The sequence below is a fragment of the Zingiber officinale genome, chromosome 10A (assembly GCF_018446385.1).
Source record: "Zingiber officinale cultivar Zhangliang chromosome 10A, Zo_v1.1, whole genome shotgun sequence".
In the NCBI taxonomy this organism is placed as follows: Eukaryota; Viridiplantae; Streptophyta; class Magnoliopsida; order Zingiberales; family Zingiberaceae; genus Zingiber; species Zingiber officinale.
In genome coordinates, this window is record NC_056004.1 from 1,723,539 (window position 1) to 1,746,145 (window position 22,607).

The following is a 22,607-nucleotide window of genomic DNA, read 5'->3' on the forward strand; positions in this document are numbered from 1 at the left end:
CAAGTAGAAACACCATGATGACAAGGTAGACTAGTAGCATTCTGATCGTGCCAAAAGCTTCAAAAGCTAGCACTCAGATGATCACCAAGTCAAGCTGATTGCATCAGCAACACCAAAAGTGGCCGTAGGCCATTGAGTTGTCCCCCAAAGCAGCGTGCGCCTGTAACTTTTGTTGGTCCACTTGACACAAGCAGGACGTAGTCAGCAATCTGCTCTCTCAGTGATGAACCTGTGTTTATTACTATAGACCAAACATAAGCCATGGACTGCTTGATATGCTCCCAGAATTATTAACTAGACCATGCAAATCTTGCTCCTGACATTGGCATTGCCCGTCTCTTACTTTCTCGTATTTATAATAATCTTATCCTATCATTATATGCACATGTCTTCACACAGTTAATCCAAATAGTGGGATTAGATTGGGAAGAGTAGTTGGCTATTAGCATAGGATGCCATCAACATGCGTGTTTGTTCTTGCTCGCCATCTCGTGGGAATTTTGTGCAAATGCTTATAGACAAGCATATACCAATAAAGTATAATACAAATTTGCAGTCCATTTAGGATATAGAATTGTGCATAGCATTTATAACGGTCAATGTATACTGGAACGCGAAATGGTGGATGGACATTGATGAGCTCTGATCCGTGCCTGCAAAAGGTTCCATGGTCATTAAGGATGAGAACCAAGGGAGGCTAAGAAGGAGCTGTGTAGTGAGGAATTGCCAATCAGAAAGAACATAAAGCCACTTATATGGGGCATTAAACAAACACCTCCCATGCCTCCCTCACCGTAGTGAGATTCTGCTGAGGATTATGAGGCAAAGCCTGGAATTAAACAAGTGCGAAAGTATTAGTAAATGGGCAAGACAACTACTTTTGAGGTAAAACTCTGTTAAAATGCTCCTCGTTCATCTCGCCCACTTGGAATCCCCTGCTGACCTAGGAGCAGCATTTAATCTTCGCCTCCCCCCTGCTTGCTATATCCGAGGCCCCTTGCCGGTTTGAACCACAGTGGTGCGATAAGCCAAAGATTGGATCTTGCAGAGAATTGCGAACAGTTTGAAACTCCACTGATCGATTGGAAGACTCGAGGGAGATTTGGATACAGGGAAGAAATGGCAGCCAAGAAAGCTTGCTCCAGTGGCCAAGCATGGTTCTGCACTACTGGTTTGCCTACTGATATTGTGATCGAAGTTGGTGAGTTGAGCTTTCATCTGCACAAGGTGAAGTGCTGTTCCTCAAGATTCTTATCGTTTTTTTTCCCTTCCTTTCTTTCTTTCATCTAACTCTGATTTGTTAGCAGTTTCCTTTGATGTCCAAAAGTAGAAAGCTTCACCAGTTGATTGCGGAGAGACATCAGAACAACGCAGCAGGTGGAGAGGAAGATGAGATCGAAGTAGACGAGGACTTCCAACGCATTGCGCTACCGGGCTGCCCCGGCGGAGCAGAGATATTCGAGGCCGCCGCCAAATTCTGCTACGGAGTCAAGGTCGAGATCACTGCCGGCAACGTCGCCGCCGTCCGCTGCGCCGCTGAGTACCTGGAGATGAAGGAGGAGTTCGCGGAGGAGAACCTGGTCGCTAGGACGGAGCGGTTCTTTGCCCAGTCGGTGCTCCGGAGCCTGAGAGACTCGATTAAAGCCCTCAAGGCCTGCGAGAATCTGCTCCCTATGGCCGAAGATCTCGGCCTGGTCCAGCGGTGCGTCGATTCCATTACTGCTTACGCGTCCGCCGACGCCAATCTTAGCTCCCTTTTCGACTGGCCCGTCTCCGACGGCGGCAGCCGAAGGACAGAGACAACAAAACTCTCCCACTCCGCAGTCCCCGCCCTATGGAACGGGATTCGGCGCAATGGCGTCCGCTCATCCGGCGTGACATCTGCCCTAGCGGTCGCCGACTCCTGGTTCGAGGACCTCGCGACCCTCGGCCTACCTTTCTACAAGCGAGTGATCGCCGCTATGAAAGACAAGGATCTAAGTGCCGAGGTGATCGAGGGCTCCCTCATCTCCTACGCAAAGAGGTCGATTCCGGGGCTCTCGCGTTCGGATCACCATCAAACAAACACTAAGACAGCTGCCTCCGCCGCTTCTCACCCAATGCCATCGGAGGCGGAGCAAAAGGAGCTCCTCGAGACCGTCATCAGCAACCTTCCAGATTCGAACAAGAAGAAGATCAACAATACCTCCTCCGGGCAGATCACCACCCGTTTCCTCTTCGGTCTCCTCCGCACGGCGAACATCCTCCGCGCGTCGGTAGATTCCCGGAGCGTGCTGGAGCGCAAAATAGCGTCGCACCTCGAGCACGCAACGCTGGACGACTTACTGATGCCGAGCTATTCCTACCTCGTCGAGACGCTCTACGACGTGGACTGCATCGAGCGGATCATCAGCTACTTCCTCGAGGAAATGGAGGCGACAGCGCTCTGCGAGGATGAATCACCCCCGTGTGTTGATAAGAACAAGATGTTAATGGCAGGGAAGCTGGTGGACTCGTTCCTCTCGGAGATCGCGTCCGACGCAAACCTGAAGCCAGACAAGTTCTGCGATCTCGCACTGGCGCTGCCGGACCAGGCAAGGGCGTTCGACGACGGGCTCTATCGCGCTGTCGACGTCTACCTCAAGGTACGGCGACCACGCAAGGCGTTTGTTCATATGTCAATGTGATGAATGGCATTTACTCGTACCACAGGCGCATCCCCGGATGAGCGACGAGGAGAGGGAGAGAGTGTGCGGGGCCATGGACTGCCAGAAATTGACGTTGGAGGCGTGCACACACGCGGCGCAGAACGAGCGGCTGCCTCTGCGGACGGTGGTGCAGGTGCTCTTCTTCGAGCAGCTGCAGCTGCGGCGGGCGATCGCCGGCACGCTGATGGCGACGGCAGCATCGGAGGACGAGGAGGAAGAGGGAACTCTGGCGTCAGCCACGGAGGAGAAAAGGGAGACGGGGACGTGGAGGATATCGTCGGCGATACGAGAGAACCAGGTACTGAGGTTGGACATGGACAGCATGCGGAGCCGGGTGCAGGGGCTGGAGCGCGAGTGCTCCAGTTTGCGGAAGGCGATTGAGAGGATGGGCAGAGGACCGGCGGCTAGCAGCAGGGGGAAGCTAGTGCGGCGGCTCGGCTGCAAGTTCGGCACGCAGGTGTGCGTGCCGCACCACGGGACGGTGGCGCGGCCGAGGAAATCTTGAAGGGCGACATGAATTGTGGAAGCAATTAGCAGTGTCGAGATTGTTCAGAGTAAATGGTGAGAAAATCTTAAAAAGTTGAGTCGAATTGATGTATTAATCCATACTTTGAGCTTACGGAGAGGAATTTGTATGATCTCACTGATGCTTGGCTGAAGAAGCATAATCACAATCACAAGAGACTACTTGCTACACTTTTATCGTTATGCCCATCGTAATCATCTCATCCTTCAACATCTCCGCCTTCTCGATATCCCCTCGCTTCCTGTATCCCTCCACGAACGCATTGTAAACCTCGAAGCTGTTCCCAAATCCTTTACCAGCCATCTCCGCCTGAAGCTTCGCCGCCTCTTCCACCTCCCCCTCTTCGCAGAGTCCTCCGATCAACACCTCGTAGCTCCTCCTGCTCGGTGTAAACCCTTCTCTCGTCGTCTCCTCCCTCAGAATTCTCATCCCTTCAGCGACTTTTCCCTTTTCGCGTGCTGCCGAGAGCAACTCGTCGATGACCGAGGCTTGCAACCCAAATCCCCTCCTCCTCGCGTCCTGATGCAGAAGCAGAGCGGAATCAACGCAGCCGGCCTTGGAGTGGCCGCCGATCAAATGCTCGAACGTGGTGACGGTAGGTTCGATCTCGGTCAACGTCATGTTCCTGTAGAGATCTTCGGCGGCCTCCATCTCTCCGGCTCTGCAGTGGCCGCCGATCAGTGTATTGAATGCGACGATGTCAGGCTTGATTCCCTTCGTCGCCATCTCTTCCCACAATTTCTTTGCGTCCTGCATCATGCCCTCGTCGCAAAATCCGGACATTAGAATGCTGTAGGTGAAGACCGTGGGATCGCAACCAAAAGTCTCCATTTCGTTTCTGATCTTTATCGATTTCTCCATATTTCCCTCGCGATAGAGAGCAAGGAGAAGGGTGTTGAAGGTTCCTGGGTTTGGAGAAACCCTAACCTTCATGCTGACTCCATGGCAGACTGCCTGTGGCTTGAAGATCTGACTGTAAACCTGGAAACCCGCATCGGAGCCGTTCGCGCGAGACACCGAACGGATGAGTGCGTTGGCGGTGCTGATGGAGGGCTGGATGCCACGGGACATCAGGATCCGGACGATGTGGGTCGCTCGATCGAGTCGCTTGTTCTGGAGGTAAGCCCGTACGAGCAGGTCGAACACGAAGGGGGCGGAGTCGAAGACCCGGTAAGTCTTCGCTAGGGTTTTGAAGATCTCCGGAGGGCTATCATCGTCACCAGCAGCTGCAGAGGAGGAGGAGCGCGCTGTGTCGAGGGAGCGGATGGCCGCCTGGAGGAGGGAGAGGGCATCAGCGCGTCGACGATGGCGGGCGAGCACGTGGACGGCGGCGGCGAAGGATAGAGAGTCGTGGTTGCAGAGGGAGTGGCGACGGGTGAAAAGGAAGAAGCCGAGGGCGAGGCGGGCGTGGTTGCGGAGGCGGAGAAGGACGTGGGCGAACTGGACGGGCGTGAAGCCGGTCGGATGGTGGACGGACTTGAGGAAAGTCCAGCGGCGCTTGGAGCGGAGCTCCCGCAGAATGGAGAAGGCCGAAGATACGACGGCCTCGTCATCAGCGGATAGAAGTGGAAGGTCGTACGCCGGCGAGGACAGAGAGCGGGATGGCGTGAATGGGGCGGCGGAGGCGGCGTTACGAAATGTGGGGGAGGAGAGAAGAGGCTTCGTCCTTCGCATGCCATTCGCCAGCGTCGCCGCCGCCATCAGAGCGCCCCTACGAGCCGGATGGGGCTGGCATGTTAATATTCAATGGGCCGTTACGGGCCTACTTAATGGGCCTACTCAGAGGAAACAGATAAAGGATCGTAGACGCGGTGGAATAAGTAAAAAATAAGGACTAAAAAAAAAGAAAACTAAAAACTAAAATTAAATAAGTTCAATCCTTGTCCTAAAAGATTTCCTTGTACTACAAGATATACCTATATAGTTATTTAAATTGTTTTAAAATTTTAAAAATAGTTTAATGACTTTTGAGTAGTCAAGTGAACACAAAATTGTTTTAGTGAGCTTAACAACTCTAAAAGTGAACTTAGCTTATCACTTTATAGTCTTCTTGAGGCCATTATTACATTCATAAACTATCAAGCTACATTGGGTGGATCAAATAAGTTAATTAGATTAGACAAATTGTTAGTGTAATCAGGGGACTCATGTCTTCGTCTCTTTCTTTGACTTCCATGGCCACCAGAATGCTACTGTCCTCGTTCTATCAGCCCTTATTAATTTGCCTTACTGCAGCATGCTCGGCACTTGCCCCAACTAAAGTTTTGAACGGTGAAGGTTGGTCGTCAGATCCGTGAAATTTCATGTGCTCATGTAGTCATTTGCTCCTATCGCAGACAACTTTTCTTTCCAATAAACTTCGAGGTTTGTGAAACTTCCAGACCAGTACTGTGTCATCTAACCAGTTCTTGATTTTCTTTGGGTAAAAATTTAAAAACATTTATTTATTTTTTACAAAATTGTAAGCACACCTCCACATTGCAAGAGCATACTGTTTCAGGCATGACAGAAAGAGCTCAAAGTAAAGCAAAAAACACACAATGTCAAAAGAGAAAGTATCGTTCGTGCAGTGGTACCAATCTCCAACGCTCTGGTTTTACCGAGTTCTCCTCTTCAGCTTTCACTGTAACGTCAGTCTGTTGGACATACAGACTACTGTAAACACCAGACATTTATTGAAGATTCCAGACTGGAATGACTGCTTTGTTGTTGCACCACACCACCTGAGCCCACAAGCTCCATCCGATACATGGATAATTCTGAAGCCCCGCACAAGCTTTCACCAGAGTTTAATCACTGCTGCACATTTTCTACAATTTCTCCCTATTCAAAGTACAGAATCCACGCATTTAATTGTCCATTATCTTTAAACTTGATATTAATATGAAAACCCCGACTTGGAAGTTACAAATTTTGAATGCCGTCTAATGATTTGATTATCAGGCTTTAACAAACACATGTAGTCCATATTGAATAAAGACAATGGAGTAGAAATTAGGAGCAACATCCAAACTAACTTGTGAGAAACCAAAGCAATTTTAGGATTATTTAATTCATCAGACAGATCATTCCTTGTGATAAAGGTTAACAGTGTTTTTGAGAACCTCCCAATAATTCAAAGGAGAAATATTTTAGGGAAAGCATCTTCATTTCTAAACCCTAACACCACATAAGCATGTGCACTCTACCCATCCCACTAGCCTAACCTAACTAAGTTCTGATCTTCAATAATTTGGAAACCTACAAAAGCAAAGAAGCGAAAGAGGATTAATTACTTAATCCATAACTTTGGACAGTAACAACCATGGGGTCTCTTTTTTGTCTGTGGCCTTATTTCATTCATTTGTTTCTGTGTTGTTGTTGGAACATGAGAGTTGGACATCTATGCACAGCGATTACATTTCAAGCAATGTTGTAAACTTGTTTTATAGAGAAACCTCCATCCAAATTGAAGAAGGATAAATGGAGGATTAAGGGTATGTGAAAGATGGTTATTTTAGCATGCTATAATAAAGGAGTTTTCTATGTCTGAGAGAAAATATGATGGCCGGGAACAACAAGGGGACACTCTCATTTATAAAAAGTTAAAGCTATCATCTTTTCCACCACTTGAATTTTGATGGGAATTGTTTGAGAGAATGCTTTTATTGTCATCTGCAACTCCATCCATCTGTTACCTCCATGCTTGTCATTCGCTTCGGTTCACCATCATTACATGCCCAGCCGGAGGAAGAAGATAAGTAGAGAAAAGTAGGGGGAAGGAGGGACTGAGCGAAGCGAATAGATGAGGTATGTTGAAATTCCATTTTATTACTATTGTTCTTCTGATGCCATGCTATTGTTCTTCAGTCCTTAACAAAGTTCGAATCTTTCGTGCATTGAAACCTTGACCAATAAACAGGAACCGAGTTTTCTACGAATGACGCCATGAACTAACTGTTGATAGCTCGGAGTTCGGGTTTTGAAAGGTTTCTATGATTTATTTCCCTCTTGGAAACGTACAATTCAGCAGGCATTGCTAGAATGGCAGAGTTGACACTAAGAAGGCTCGAACAAGGGCACGCGAGGATCAGAAGCGTGCCGATCGCGGTTACCCCGGAAGGATTCTGGTGCTGCCCTTCTCCCGCAGCCATCCAGAAAATAGTCAAGAACCAAAATCTTCAAGACAAGCAGAGATCCGCAGTATCTCCACCTCACTCCAAGGCCTCGTCCGTACAGAGGGCATCCCTCCCCCCGGTGGAGAAACGACTCGCTTCCACTTCTCTGAGATCCAGACTCATTGCCGAAGACCAGAGATGCCTCAACTCCGGCATCGCCGTCCCAGCTTCATCCAAGGGCCAAGAGAGGCCACAGATCAGGCAAAACGTCGAGGTCCCGAGAAAGATATCCGTTGGGTTTGGTCAGACGGAGACCAGCGACCTCAAAGTCATGCTGCACGGTGAGAGCGGCACTTCGGTGAGAATGAGCGTTCACAAGAGCATTCTCGCAGGGTACAGCAGTTTCTTCGCCGAGAAGCTCTCCGGGCAATCTCCCGTGCCCCAAATCGAAATTCACGCGTGCGAGGACGTTGAGATTTATGTCGAGACCGTGGGGTTCATGTACACTAAAGACGTGAAGCAGAGGCTGATCAAGCAGAGTGTTCCACGCGTTCTCAGAATCTTAAAGGTCGGTTTAACTTTGTGGTTTAACTGTCACATTTGCTTTAAGAAAAAACGGTTAATTTACAGGTTGCTGAAGTGCTCGGCTTCCATGCATGCATCAAGTCATGTCTGGATTACCTTGAGGCAATGCCTTGGGTAGGAGAAGAAGAGGAAAACGTGGTGTCCTCGATCCGACATTTTCAGGATGGTAACTACGGCATCAGCCCGATACTTAATCGAGTGGCCTCTGATCTCTCGCGCCCACCTAGCGACACGCTCTCTCAAATAATGGAGCTGGTCCTGGAGAGCAGAGAGGACAGAGGACGACGCGAAATGAAATCGTTGGTCCTCAAGCTCCTCAAGGAGAATAACATCATGGCGAATGGATCAGTCGACATCAACGTTCAGAGTTTGTACACTTCGTGTCGGCGCTGCTTAGGCTCGTTGCTGGATCTCTTCGGGCATGCTTCGGAGCCCGGCTTCATGGACAAGTCTCTGGAAATCAGAGAGCCGGTGATGCGGCAGATCAGTCTGACGGCGGACAATTTACTTTGGCTCGTGGAGATCTTGGTCGACCGGCAGGCCTCCGACGAGTTCGCTTCGTTATGGGCGAGCCAGAGAGAGCTGGCGGAGCTGCATTCGAGAGTGTCCGTCACGTCGCGTCACCTGGTGAGCCGCATCACGTCGAGGCTCTTCGTCGGCATCGGCAAAGGGGAGATGCTCCCTTCCAAGGACACTCGCAAGCTGCTGCTGCATGTCTGGCTGCAGCCTCTCATCGACGATTACGGCTGGCTGCAGCACGGCAGCAGGGGTTTCGATCGCAAGGTGGTCGAGGAAGGGATCGGCCGGACGATCCTGACGCTGCCGCTGGAGGAGCAGCAGAGCATCCTGCTATCTTGGCTGGGGATCTTCTTGAAGTCGGGCGACAACTGCCCCAATCTGCAGAGGGCGTTTGAGGTGTGGTGGAGGAGGACCTTCATAAGGCCTTACGTCGAACACCATGGAAGCCTTCTGCAATCTGCAGACAGCACTTGACCTGTAATTTAATTTTAGGCTTTAAAAGTTCCTCAGTTCCACCCTTTGATCTGTAGGTTAACACCGAGAAGTGATTGGATTACCACCAAGTCGATTGTCTTCACTTTGTGGAAGGTAGGCGCTTTCTGATTGTTCCTCCTGTTTTAAAATATCTGTCAAACAAAATTCCAAATTTCATCTGGCGATGGCATTTCGTGTGGGTTGTTTGTTATATTATATTGTCTTGCAATTAATTGGCCCATGTATTCTCTACACACGCTGAAATGGGCCTTCCTTGTAAATTCTTCTGGATGGGATTGGAAAATATATATATAAATCCAGTTAGTCCATAAATTGAGAAGTACGTGTTATGGGTAGTCTAAGAGCCCAATATCCTTTAATTATATATTCATTTGAAAAAAAATTATTATAAATATATTATAGTTGGGGATCGAACCATGAGTACATAGATGATAACTTGAATTTCTTATCACGACATTGTAATTTTGGAGATTTCTAAATGGATTTGAATGAAGTATGATAATTGATCCCGTCCGGAAGTTGAGTCGGATGAAGGCGGGCCTCGATGTATTGGACGTTGACGGAAAGTCGTTGCGGCGCCCGATCTTATCTGGCACTCGCCAGAAGGGTTCACACGGGCGGATGATGAAGGGTGATGACCAGGATGATGACGCTAGGGCTCTACGCACACTCAGACGAGCCCACGAGTCGTTAGAGACCGGAAACTAGGGAAAAATTCCCCGGGTCAGGCTCTCCGACGCTCAAGTCAGGTATTTTTTCCCCAGAAGCACAGAGAAAGGACGAAAAGTAAAGATGAGTAAGAAATGGCGAGTGAGCGAACCTGCGTAAGGGACAAAACATCCTTTTTTATACTGCATCGGATGTTTCTGGGGCCTAGCGGGTGTCAGGGAATGTCGGCTGTCAGACTTTGTCTGGCGGTGAATGACATGCGGCATCTTCTCATAAGCCGGCGGAAGGACCGCAGGGGTAATGAGCCCCGACTGTTGGCATATTCCCTGACACTCTGATTATTCTCTGACAGACAGTTACGATTCTCTTGCTTGCTTATCATGTAGTGTCTGGTATCCTCTGCTCGTGATCGTTAAGCTGGGTCTTTGCACTCGCTAACCCCGATCTGAAATCTTGCTAACCCCGATCTGATATCGCCTCCCGACCTTAGTTCGGTTCTGTTTATCCCGACTTCAAAGCTGTACGTCTGACTTTATCCAATCCGACCTGTATACCTGCATCTAATTCTGCCTACCTTGGACCAGGAGACTATGAATCCTGACCTGCATCTTTAGCTGACACATCCCGACCTGCACGTTTCATTAATCCAAGTATCCTGAGCCATAAGGCTATCAATTCTGACCCGTATGCATCGGTTTGCTTCTGCTTATCTTGAGTTCCGACTTGTACTCTTTGATCCCTTTATCCAATGTCGTGAGGATATAAGTACCAACCTATATCATTGGTAAGCACAATCCCGACCTGTACGTTTGTCGACGTATCTTGAGCCGCAAGGCTAGAAGTCTCGACCTGTATCCTTGGCAAGCACACTCCCGACCTATACGTTTGTCGACGTATCTTGAGCTGCAAGGCTAGAAGTCTCAACCCGTAGCCTTGGTAGACATCACCTACCAACCTGCTTCTGTCCTCTATAATCCATGGTTCGTACGTCTCGACCTGTACGCCCGATCTGCATACCGACCTGCTTATGCCTGCTGTTATCCATGGCTTGTACGTTCCGACCTGTACGCCAGATCTGTATTCCGACCTGCTTCTGTCTGCTGTTATCCATGGCTTGTACGTTCTGACCTGTACGTCAGGTCTGTATTTCGACCTGCTTCTGTCTGCTGTTATCCACGGCTTGTACGTTCCGACCTGTACGCCAGATCTGTATTCCGACCTGCTTCTGTCTGCTGTTATCCATGGCTTGTACGTTCTGACTTGTACGTCAGGTCTGTATTTCGACCTGCTTCTGTCTGCTGTTATCCACGGCTTGTACGTTCCGACCTATACGCTAGGTCTGTATTCCGACCTGCTTCTGTCTGCTGTTATCTATGGCTTGTACGTTCCGACTTGTAGGCCAGATCTGTATTCCGACCTGCTTCTGTCTACTGTTATCCATGGCTTGTACGTTCCGACCTGTACGTCAGGTCTGTATTCCGACCTACTTCTATCTACTGTTATCCATGACTTGTACGTTCCGACCTGTACGCCAGGTCTGTATTCCGACCTGCTTCTGTCCTCTGTAATCCATGGTTCGTATGCTCCGACCTGTACGCCAGGTCTGTATTCCGACCTGCTTCTGTCCTTTGTAATCCATGGTTCGTATGCTCCGACCTGTACGATAGATCTGTATTCCGACCTGCTTCTGTCTGCTATTATCCATGGCTTGTACGTTCCGACCTGTACGCCAGGTCTATATTCCGTCCTGCTTCTGTCCTCTGTAATCCATGGTTCGTATGTCCCGACCTATACGCCCGGTCTGTATACCGACCTGCTTGTGGGCCCTGCCCTTAATTGCCATCGAGACTGGATCTTGTCCAACTTGTAATCTTATCTTTTGACTGCCCCGTCAGCTGAGACTTTGATCGTGGTCACACAAGCTTGACTTCTGACCTCCACAGGGGCTAGACTTCTGACCATCCCATGGGCTTGACCTTTGACCACGTCATCCACCAGACCCCCTTCTCACGCACCGTATCAATAATGATGCGTCAAACTTCATTAAGGAATGTCCAACATCACACCATGTGCAAGGCAACAATAATGAAATTTTGTAGCTGGGATTATTATTAATTATTCTTATTACTATTCTTATAGAAAAATTAACGAAGATTAAATTTAAATTGAGGGGAAAACAAAAGAGGAGTCGATATTATATTCATGCAGGACTCGCGTGAATGTCTTGGAGAATGATGGAAAAACTACTCTTCCACTTTCATTGCGGCATCAGATCGAGCACTCTGGTCCATACCAATACCATCATTCTAAAAGATGAGGAGGCAAGCGGAAATGGTGGCAGCGTGAGTCCTTTTCTTCTCTTTAAACCATAACACGTTCTAGATTTCTGCCCTTTTCTTTAAGAAAAAACTCCTTTTAAAAAAGAGGCAAATCATTCTTTGTTGAACTTGGAGTTGTGATTCCAAAGAATGTATTTCCATTCTCCTTAGACATTTCATACTGAATAATTAGCTACCTACTTAAACCACAGATCCAAACAAGAAAGTTTTTATAAAAATTGGCATGGATCCGCATATGACCTGTTATAGAAAAAGAAAAAAATATATATATTAAAGAATCAACTTCAGTATCATTGTGGTTTGACTTGGAATCTGCTCAGTCACCTTCAGTTTCTTTTCCTCCCCACTGAGCAAACCCAACTCACTGATTAATGAACTTTTCTTTTAGCCTCTTTTCCTTCAATTATGTTAAGTTAGCGCTTCCAGCGTGGGCGAAATCATTTAAGTAGCAACTGTTGCTTCACTTTTGCTTTATTACAATCAAAATGCATGATTTAATAGTCTTTGCTCCGTGTCTATGTGTGCTGTAGTAGTACTTTGTCATTTTTTTTTTTTTATTGTAGCACCATCCCATCAAAAATTAAAAAACCCCCCAAACTCTTCATCTTCTCCTTTCCTTTCTCCTTTCCTCTCAAAAATCTAAGTTTATGTTTTTCACGTTGTTTTTTATTTTCATTTTCTGAGAAAATGAAAAATACGTTTGGTTTACGTTTTCCACATTCATTTTTAAGAAAATGAGAGAGCGTTTTCTAAGAAAACGAAAAACGCGGAAAAGTCATTTTCTGAAAAACGAAAAACGCGCATTTTTCATAAAATGAAAATGAAAATAAAAATGAGACAAACCAAACGCACCTAAACATTTCAAATCCTCCGTCTTCTTTTTCCCTCTCAAAAACTTAAACACTACAACCCTCCTCCTTCGAGCTCTCTCACGCCGTCCTTCACCGTCTTTGTCGATCAACTCCCTCAGTGTCGACTCATCTCACCTTTTCTGCCTACGACTGTTCATTTGTATGTACATACTCGTATTCTACGGTAATTTACCAAAAGGTGTACTTAGGTTTTTGAATTTACCAAAAGAAACATATTACTTTAACATTTATCAAATGACGCACCTTTTTACCGTGGTCTTCCTATTCTACCCCCTGACAAATTTAATTGATTTCTTTTTTTTTCTTTGTCATTTCTCTCTCTTCTCTTTTCTACTATGCATGCAACGTATCTTTTTTTTTTCTTCTTCTTTATCTTCTCTATGTTTTTCTTTTTTCCCCAATTTTTTTTCTCAAACATGTTATAAGAGATCAAATCCACATTGGGCCTGATATGAAGAGATATCAGGCCTAATAAAGGGAATATATATATATATATATATATAAAGAGATTTAGATTTTTCAATACCCTATGGTCCACTACTAGTGATCCGGTGATAAGTACAGGGGATCCTCGTTGGCGGAGGGTCAACGACATGTGGAGGTCAAAGGTCGAGAGATTCAACCTAGAGACCGGTTGACCGGACGAAGCTAGCCCACCGACCGGGCACCGCGTGCCGACCGGCCATGAATCCCCCGAACCGAATGACAAACAACCCGATTAAGGGTCGGGTTTCCGATGCTCAAGATAAAAAGGTTTCAAGGGTCGAGCGGCTTGTCCGTTCGGCCGGTGCACAAGGCAACACAGGCAGGAGCAGTCTCATCCGAGCATATGACCGATGCAGAAGTGATATGCCTGCCGAGCGGCCAATCCGCTCTGCCCTGGAACAGACATGGAACACAAGAGGATAACGGAGACAGGGGATAACATCATCCTCGAGACACCTGCCACTGACAATGAGTAGAGTTGGTGGCCGAGCCGTACACAGAATCATACGGCGGAAGCTTCTACCGTCACATCCGGGATATGCTCGAACGATTGCGGAATGACGTCAGAGTTACTTTTCTGGCACAGGCTCGTTAAGGTATGTTTGGGGAAGCGTACACGCATCGGGAAGCGTGCCCGCGCTCCCCTGGGTCCTATATAAAGACCCCCATACGTTGACGAAGATATGGGTAACTCTTTACTGTAGCTACATTACGCTGTCTCTCTCGTTGCCTGACTTGAGCGTCGGAGGGCCGTCGTCGGGAAACCCCTCCCGGTTCGGCTTCTTTGCAGGATCGTCGGAGAGCTACGCCACCAGCCGGAGACAGCGGATCGTGTCACGTCCCCAGCGTCCGTCGACTCAGCACTCGGACAGGATCAAATTGGTGCCGTCTGTGGGAACGCACCTGAATCCGAGTCGAGAAGATGGAAGAAGCTGGACGTCAACTTCTGGTAACGCTCTCTCCTGAAGAGCTCGAAGCACTCGTCCAAGCGCGTGTAGCAAAAATCGTGGAGCAGCAGCAGAAAGCTCAGGCCGAGCGGGCAGCACAACAAGCGACTTCAGCCTCGGGGGGCCGAGCCCCACTCGAAGATAGGCAGGAGCAGCTCTCAATATGGGGGCAAAACAAGGGGTCGGCCGGCACTCAGATGGGGGCACCGCCCGCCCCGATACCTTTCCATCGGGCTCTGTTCCAGACGCCCTCGGAGGTAGCGCAAGCCAATCAAGACAAGGGATCTTCATCGGACGAAGCACCCGTCCGGGACGTCAGAAAAGGAAAGGCGCCCCGATCGGACTCGTCACCCAAGCGGATCAACCGACAGTTTTCAGACGCCATTCTTCGCGATCCACTGCCGAAGCACTATGCACCCCCCGTGATCGGGGAGTACAACGGGACAACCGACCCAGACGACCACCTGGGTAAGTTTGACAGCACCGCCACTCTGCATCAAACACAGATGGCGTGAAGTGCCGAGTGTTCCTCACCACGCTTTCCGGATCGGCGTATCGGTGGTTTCGGAGATTGCCGAACGGATCCATCACAAGTTTCAAGGAATTTCGAACGGCGTTCCTCCATCATTTTGCAAGCAGCAGGCGCCACCAGAAGACAAGCGTCAACCTGTTTGCCATCAAGCAAGGCGCTAGGGGGCCGCCCCGAGCGTACATCCAGCGCTTCAACCAGGTAGCCATGGACATTCCAACGGTCACCTCGGAGACAATGATGAACGCGTTCACGCAAGGGCTCGTGGACGGTGACTTCTTCTGATCGCTCATCCGGAAGCCACCTAGGGACTACGACCACATGCTGCACAAAGACAACGAATACATCAATGTGGAGGAAGCCCAGACGGCGAGAAGAAAGGAAGCCCAGAGTGACCAACCGGCTCCCGTCGAGCGGAAGCAGCCAGTCAGTCACCAGCCACCCAGAGGACCGAGAACCGAAGCCGTCCGTCCTCATCAGCATATTCGGTCGCAAGCCATCCAGCAAGTCGTGGCTGATCGACCCAAGCCCAAGGGGAAGGTATGGACCCCGATGTTTTGTTCACTCCATCAGTCGGCCACTCACAATACCCGCGACTGTCGGAGCCTACCCCCCATCGCTCATCCTGTGCCAAGGAGCTACCGCTGCCGATCGCCTTCACCAGACCAGCGACATCGACAACGGAGCCCCGTGCAAAGGATAGAAAGGTGATCCCCCGAGCGGCATCATCGTCAGCAGCACAGAGCCCACCATCAAGCGTCGCATGAGCGACCTCGACCTTCCGCTCGGGAGGAGGAAAATAGGGGCAGCGCATCTCGGGGAGAGATCAACATCATCGCCGGAGGCCCGACCGGCGGAGATTCCAATAGAGCCAGAAAGTCACACGCAAGGCAGCTGAGGATCCACACGGTAGGCTGCAGCCAGGAGAGGGCGAGCGGACTCGAGATCAACTTCGGGCCCAGGGACCTCGAAGGAGTCGAAGTCCCACACGATGACGCCCTGATCGTCCTAGCGGTAATAGCTAACTATACTATTCACCGTATTTTCATCGATACAGGCAGCTCGATCAACATAATATTCAAAAAGGTCTATTCGACCAACTACAAATTGACCGAGCTGAACTATTGCCAATGACGACCCCCCTCTACGGATTCACTGGGAACGAAGTCCTGCCGGTCGGACAAGTCTGGCTGGGTATCTCGTTGGGCGAGGAGCCGCTCAGAAGGACAAGGACCACCACCTTCATCGTGGTTGATGCTCCTTCTGCATACAACGTTATTTTGGGACGACCGGCGCTCAACGAGTTCCGGGCGGTCGTCTCTACCTTCTGCCAGAAGATTAAGTTCCCGGTGGAAGATCAAGTAGGGGAGGTGCGGGGAGACCAACTGGCGGCTCGGAGATGCTATGTGGAGATGGTCCGAGCAGAATCTAAGTCAGCTCAGAAAATGCTGCGAGTCGAGGTAAATACTGTTACTGAAAAACCACCTTCTTTAGTTTATGAAGAAAAAGAGGAGGTGCAGATTGACCCTACCCGACCGGAGGCCACCACCTTCATAGCATCCGATCTGGAGGAAAAGCAGAAGGAGAAGCTGGTCAAATGCCTCCAGCGAAACTGCGACGTCTTCGCTTGGTCGACCCATGAGCTGCCTGGAGTCTCGCCGAGCGTAGCGTAGCATGAACTTCACGTCCGGTGAAGCAAAGGAAGAGGGACTTCAGCGCGGAGCAGAATGTAATCATCCGGGTGGAGGTCGAGAAGCTTCTAGAGGCCGGCCACATAAGGGAGGTGCAATTCCCAAGTTGGCTGGCCATTGTGGTTTTGGTCTCCAAGCCGGGCAACAAGTGGAGAGTCTGCATCGACTTCCGAGACTTGAACAAAGCATGCCCGAAGGACTTCTACCCCCCCTTCCCCGGATCGATCAGATGGTAGACTCCACGGCCGGGTGCGAGCTGATATGCATGCTGAATGCATACCAAGGCTACCATCAAGTGCCGCTCGCCCGAGAAGACCAAGAGAAGGTTAGCTTCATCACGGCGGACGGCACCTACTGTTACAATGTAATGCCGTTTGGGCTGAAGAACGCGGGAGCCACCTACCAGCGTCTGATGAACAAGGTCTTCAGGGAGCAGATCGGACGCAACTTGGAAGTGTACGTGGACGACATACTTATCAAGTCCTTCCGGGCAGCCGATCTCTACGTGGACATGGAGGAGACCTTCCAAACATTGAGAAGGTATGGCGTCAAACTTAACCCTCAGAAGTGCTTGTTCGGGGCAAAGGGCGGGCACTTCCTAGGCTACATTGTGACCGAGCGGGGTATAGAGGCGAACCCTAGCAAGATAAAGACATTGCAGGACATGCCGCCTCCCAGAAATCTCCGAGAGGTACAGCGCCTCACCGGTCGGATAACGGCGCTGTCAAGGTTCATTTCTAAGACCGCCGACCGAAGCTTGCCATTTTCAAGATTCTCCGTAAAGCCACCAAGTTCCAATGGGACGAGGAATGCGATCGGGCATTCGAGGAATTGAAGACTTATCTGAATTCCTTACCCGTGTTGGCGAAACCAGTCGAAGGTGAGCCGCTCCGCATTTATTTATCTTCAACTGACATGCTGTGGGCTCAGCATTAGTAAGGTCGAGCGGTGAGGAACAACCAGTGTACTTTTTAAGCCATATCTTAAAAGATGCTGAGTCTCGCTACACCGGTCTGGAGAAGTTGGCTTTCGCCTTGGTACTCGCCGCTCGGAGGTTGCGCCCTTACTTTTTGGCGCATATCATTATTGTGATGACAAATAGCCCGCTCGCAAGGGTACTCTTGAACCCTGAAGCATCCGGACGGCTCATCAAGTGGACAACGGAACTTAGCGAATTTGACATCCAATACCAACCCCGCTTGACAATCAAAGCGCAGTCCTTGGCAGATTTTGTGACCGAAGTACAAAAGCCCGAGCCCGAAGCTACGTGGAAAATATATGTGGACGGATCGTCCACTCGGCTCGGAAGTGGGATTGGGATCATGCTACTGTCGCCTCAGGGAGAGCCGATGCATTTATCCGTCCGGCTAGATTATCGGGCAACTAATAATGAGGCGGAATACGAAGCCCTCATAGCCGGATTGCAAGCCGCACGGCATGTTGGAGCCAGTCGGGTCGTGATCCACTCGGATTCCCAGCTTGCCGCTCAGCAACTCACGGGCGCTTTTGAGATAAACAATGCAAGACTCAGATTGTGCGCAGAGGCCTTTGAGAAACTCAAGACCGACTTCACCGAGGTAGTGGTCCAGAAGATACCCCGAGCGGAGAACCAGGCGGCAGACGAATTAGCCAAGCTCGCAAGCTCGATATCGCCGGTCGTCATCCAGCAACCAATCGAACAGGTATCCTTGGTAGCGCATATAGACCGGATGGAATGCCTCACATTCCCAAGCGATTGGAGGACAGCCATCATGGAGTTCCTGCACTCAGGGGCCTCACCGTCCGATCGGGATGAAGCTCAGCTACTAAGGAGGAGGGTCGGCCGGTTCACTCTCATCGGAGATCAACTTTATAAAAAGGCTTTCTCCCGACCGTTGCTAAAATGCGTCAGCTCAGAAGACGCAGAGTACATTCTCCAGGAGGTACACCAAGGATCTTGCGGAGGTCATCCGGGCGGCCGATCTTTGGCTAGGAAGATCCTGCTGGCCGGATACTTCTGGCCAACGCTACATGAGGACACCGCTCGGACCGTCGCAATGTGTCTCTCCTGTCAGAAGTACCACAATTTCTCGCATAAGCCGACGGAGGAAATAAAAACGTCCACCGTGTCTTGCCCATTCGACCAGTGGGGCATGGACATCGTAGGACCCTTCCCTATGGCGACCGGACAAAGGAAGTTTCTATTGGTGGCAATAGATTACTTCTCCAAGTGGGTGGAGGCTGAGCCATTGTCCAAAATAACTGAGCACATGGTCAAAAAATTCTTTGGGCTCCGTATCCCCAAAGCAATGGTCAAGCCGAAGTAGCCAACCGGGAGATACTCCGAATTCTTTGGGCTCGGCTCGACCACATGGGAGGAAGCTGGGTGGACGAGCTGCCAGGAGTCTTATGGGCCATCCGCACGACCCCTAAAGAGGGAACGGTAGTAACACCTTTCCATCTGGTGTATGGAGGCGAGGCGGTCGTCCCAGTCGAAGTCGGCGTAGAGTCTGCCTGGATCCAGAGCTAGGAAGAAGATAATGCCGAGCGGATGCAGCTAGAATTGGACTTGATCGACGAGGAGCGAGCCAAAGCGTCCGTCTGGCTGATGGCCTACAGGCAGAGAATGAAGCAGAACTACAACCGCCGCGTGATTCCTCGAGCATTCCAGGTGGGCGACTTGGTCTGGAAGAAAGTGAAGCCGGTCGGGGATGTAGGCAAGTTGGAGGCTCCCTGAGCGGGACCGTTCAAAGTCATCGAGAAGCTCCGATCGGGAGCTTATTACTTGGAAGATGAGGATGGACGAAGGCTAGAGAGGTCGTGGAGCGCAAACCACCTCCAGCCCTATCGGGCTGGATGAAAGGTGGGCTGATGTAATATATTTTGAATATTCTGTTCGGATGTATTATTTGGTTGCAGGAATGAAAGCTATAAGAACAAAGGCATGATTCTGGCGCACCAAGTGAGTAGCAGCATGATGCCATGGCAGAGACCCCGTGCCGTTCGGCCGGGAGTATATTATCCGAGCCATAGGCTCGATGGCGAAGACCCCGTGCTGTTCGGCCGGGAGTATATTATCCGAGCCATAGGCTCGATGGCGAAGACCCCGTGTCATTTGGCTGGAAGTATATTATCCGAGCCCAATGCTCGATGGCGAAGACACCGTGTCGTTCGGCCGGGAGTATATTATCTGAGCCCAATGCTCGATGGCGAAGACCCCAAGCCGTTCGGCCGGGGGTGTATTATTCGAGCCAAATGCTCGATGGAGAGGAACCCGTGCCGTTAGGCCGGGAGTATATTATCCGAGCTATAAGCTCATCATTGAAGACCGTCAAGCGACGATGTTAAACTCTAGAGTCGAACCGGCGACTATAAACCCCCCAGCTTGAAGACCGTCGAGCGGCGACGTTAAACTCTAGAGTCGAACCGGCGACTATAAACCCCCCGGTTTGAAGGCCGTCGAGCGGCGACGTTAAACTCTAGAGTCGAACCGGCTACTATAAACCCCCCGGCTTGAAGACCGTCGAGCGGCGACGTTAAACTCTAGAATCGAACCGGCGACTATAAACCCTCCGGTCGGAAAAAGACAATAAAGAGGTCGACTTGTGACTCGATATGCCGATCGGCCATGTTACCAAAGGTACTTCGTGAACATCTAACAAGAATTCCATTATAAGTGGAGGTGTCCAACCGAGCGGCCTAGTTATAAAGAATACTTCGTTAAAAATTCCTTGGGAAGGTCGGGCGAGACGAGAAACGATTAAAGAAAAGAAAGAAGGAGGAGACATGAACGATTGTAGTTCGCGGTCTGATCGTAGGACACAAGTATTGACAAAGTAAGTTAATAACAAGACGGGATATATCCATTAAAAAAAGTTCGGCCCTTAGAGTCGATCGGAATAGTTACAAAAACCACTACAAGAAAATCATAAACGCTCCTCACTCCAGGGGCTCGAAGATGGGCTCCGGAACGACTTCCAGCAGGCCGACCATGTCTCGGGCGAATAGAGGTATCCTCTGGGAGATGACCCTTGGCCTTCAAGTAAACAGTGGTCGCTCGGATAGCCTCTTCGAAGGACAGAACTAACCGATCGCTAAACTTTTCACTAAATGCGTCCGATCGAAGGTAGTTCTGTCTCATCACCTTGAAGCGGTCAGCTTCTCCGTCCTGGTATTCCTTGAGCGCCGCTCGGGAGGCGTCGAGAGCTCCTTGGAGATCTTGCTTATCTGCCTGCAGTTTAGCTTCAGTGGCAGATCGGCTCTCTTTCTCAGCAGATAGCAGGTCGGTCAATTCAGTAACGCGTTGATCCAGTGCTTGGACCTGTACCTTCATCGCATCCAGATCAGCAACGACCCTATTTTTTCTGTTGGTGGCCACAGTGATCTGGTGGTCGTGGGACTTGACTTGGTTTTCAAGTCCAGCCACCCTAGTTTCCAGGCCGGAAGACTTATGCCGCTCGACCTCTAACAGTTTTTCTATCTGGGTCAGCTCGGACCTAAGCGTAGCATAAGAGGGCCCTTCAGCTGGCGCCCCTCCAGAAATTTGGAGTTTCTTCAACTCCTCCCCTCCAGAAATTTGGAGTTTCTTCAACTCCTCCCCCAGTTCGGCCAGACGATTGCTGACTGCAATGTTCTCCACCCATTGCTGCGTTCGGAGGAGATAATGTCAGGAACCAGGTGAAGTAGTCGTAATAGTGTGTTAAGAAACATACCCCGGTGGCTTGCTGCATATGGTTGTCCGCTAGCTGACCGGGAGTCATCAGGGCAACCCGAGCCCTCGCATCTTCCCACGTCTTGGCAAGCGGCCCTCGAATAGTAACTTGATGCTCGGGAGTAGTGGGCTGATCCGTCGCTAAAAGGAACTCCTCGGTGGGAAGATGGAGGACGAATTTGATCACTCGACGACCGTTCGGATTCGATTGGGAAGAAACGGCTCGACTGGACGACTCGCCAAGCGGTGCAGAAATGATGTCTGAGCGCTTGAGCCGAAGGTGGACCCGGGGCACAGAACTAACGGGTGGCGCTCCAGTCGAAGCTGCTGGCTGGTCGAGCTGGGAGGGAGTCCGATCAGACGAAATGACCTCATGCGCTGCGGGTAGCGGGTTGACTGCCTCTGGGGGAGCGTCGACTGGCCCGATCACCGGCTCTTCCTGTGCACTGGCCGTCCGGCGCCGCTTGCGTATTATCAATGGGGAATCACCCGCCGAACGCTCAGCGTCCTCTGATGTAGGCTGCTGACCGGCTGAAGAGATAGCATCCCCGGCCGTTCCAGTTGTAGGAACCTGAGCGGCAGACCCTCGGGCCTCAGTTGGAGTGCCTTCGCTTTCACCTTCATGCGAGTCGACCGGCGCGATGCCTAGATCAGTCATCTCCTTGGCTACCACCGCTTCCATTTAGGCGGCTTTCAGCTTCAGCCATTCAGCAACCTTGGCGCGTCGCATGATGTCAGCTGCATAACAGGAGAATAAATCAGTTAGACCAAAAGGAAAAAGGACAGGGAAAGTGCTTACCTATGCTGCTCGGAAGCTTCGTTCGGATCGGGCTCAAGCCAAATATGTACAATACCCCCTCGTGAAGTAGTTTATCAATATTGAACCTCTGGCCGGTCAGTAGATTGGTTGCATGAAGATAATCCGGCTGGCTCTTGTATTTACCGAGGTTAGGCTGGCTCAGCACGGTGGTCTGCCACTGGGTGCGAAAGGATGGCAGTTCGGGAAAGCAAAGGTAAAAATAATTTTCCTTCCAGTGCTTGTTCGAGGTCGGCATCTTATCGAAGAAGACAAGGCCAATCCGCGACTGGAAAAGAAAAGTACCCCACTCGGACTGTTTTGGGTAGTAAAAGTAATGGAAAATTCTGGGGACTAAGGGAATGACGTGCAGCTTGAAAAGGATTACTACGCCGCACAACAACCTAAAAGATTTGGGGACAAGTTGGCCGAGCGGGATGCGGAAATAATTACAAACCTCCCGGATAAAAGAGTGTAGAGGGAAGCGCAGACCGACCACGAATTGGTCGCGGAAGAAGCAAACAGTGCCGAGTGCCGATCGGCGGATTATGGGGCCGATCGGAAGAGGTGGCTAAAACTAGTCTATGGTTAGGAGGCAGTTCAAATTCGTTAAGGAAGCGTCCCGCGTCAGTTTCATCGAACTGGCTAATCATGATCATATACCATAGGCCAGGAGAAG

General features: G+C 50.1%; 3 protein-coding genes across 3 annotated transcripts; 2 read left to right on the forward strand and 1 right to left on the reverse strand.

The window, feature by feature from the left end:
- The first annotated feature begins 641 nt into the window (after positions 1-641).
- Positions 642-3,383, forward strand: LOC122026935 (BTB/POZ domain-containing protein At5g66560-like). Its single transcript, XM_042585690.1, has 3 exons — positions 642-1,227; positions 1,308-2,624; positions 2,692-3,383. Exons 1-3 carry the CDS (start codon positions 1,120-1,122, stop codon positions 3,190-3,192), a joined length of 1,926 nt encoding a protein of 641 aa, XP_042441624.1. The 5' UTR covers positions 642-1,119; the 3' UTR covers positions 3,193-3,383.
- LOC122026936 (pentatricopeptide repeat-containing protein At2g15980-like) lies at positions 3,366-4,943 on the reverse strand. The gene has a single exon (XM_042585691.1). The coding sequence runs from the start codon at positions 4,912-4,914 to the stop codon at positions 3,379-3,381; it is 1,536 nt and encodes a 511-aa protein (XP_042441625.1). The 5' UTR covers positions 4,915-4,943; the 3' UTR covers positions 3,366-3,378.
- Positions 4,944-6,595: 1,652 nt separating this feature from the next.
- LOC122028226 (BTB/POZ domain-containing protein At3g50780-like) lies at positions 6,596-9,063 on the forward strand. Its single transcript, XM_042587256.1, has 3 exons — positions 6,596-7,002; positions 7,115-7,878; positions 7,941-9,063. Exons 2-3 carry the CDS (start codon positions 7,237-7,239, stop codon positions 8,886-8,888), a joined length of 1,590 nt encoding a protein of 529 aa, XP_042443190.1. The 5' UTR covers positions 6,596-7,002; positions 7,115-7,236; the 3' UTR covers positions 8,889-9,063.
- The last annotated feature ends 13,544 nt before the right edge of the window (positions 9,064-22,607 follow it).

What these genes read in the sequence shown, in the direction of transcription:
- LOC122026935 (XM_042585690.1), top strand. Translation starts at nt 1,120, where the DNA reads ATGGCAGCCAAGAAAGCTTGCTCCAGTGGCCAAGCATGGTTCTGCACT. An exon ending in TGAGCTTTCATCTGCACAAG is followed by an intron (nt 1,228 to 1,307) that starts GTGAAGTGCTGT and finishes ATTTGTTAGCAG; the next exon opens with TTTCCTTTGATGTCCAAAAG. An exon ending in CTGTCGACGTCTACCTCAAG is followed by an intron (nt 2,625 to 2,691) that starts GTACGGCGACCA and finishes CTCGTACCACAG; the next exon opens with GCGCATCCCCGGATGAGCGA.
- LOC122026936 (XM_042585691.1), bottom strand. Translation starts at nt 4,914, where the DNA reads ATGGCGGCGGCGACGCTGGCGAATGGCATGCGAAGGACGAAGCCTCTT.
- LOC122028226 (XM_042587256.1), top strand. Translation starts at nt 7,237, where the DNA reads ATGGCAGAGTTGACACTAAGAAGGCTCGAACAAGGGCACGCGAGGATC. An exon ending in GCGTTCTCAGAATCTTAAAG is followed by an intron (nt 7,879 to 7,940) that starts GTCGGTTTAACT and finishes GTTAATTTACAG; the next exon opens with GTTGCTGAAGTGCTCGGCTT.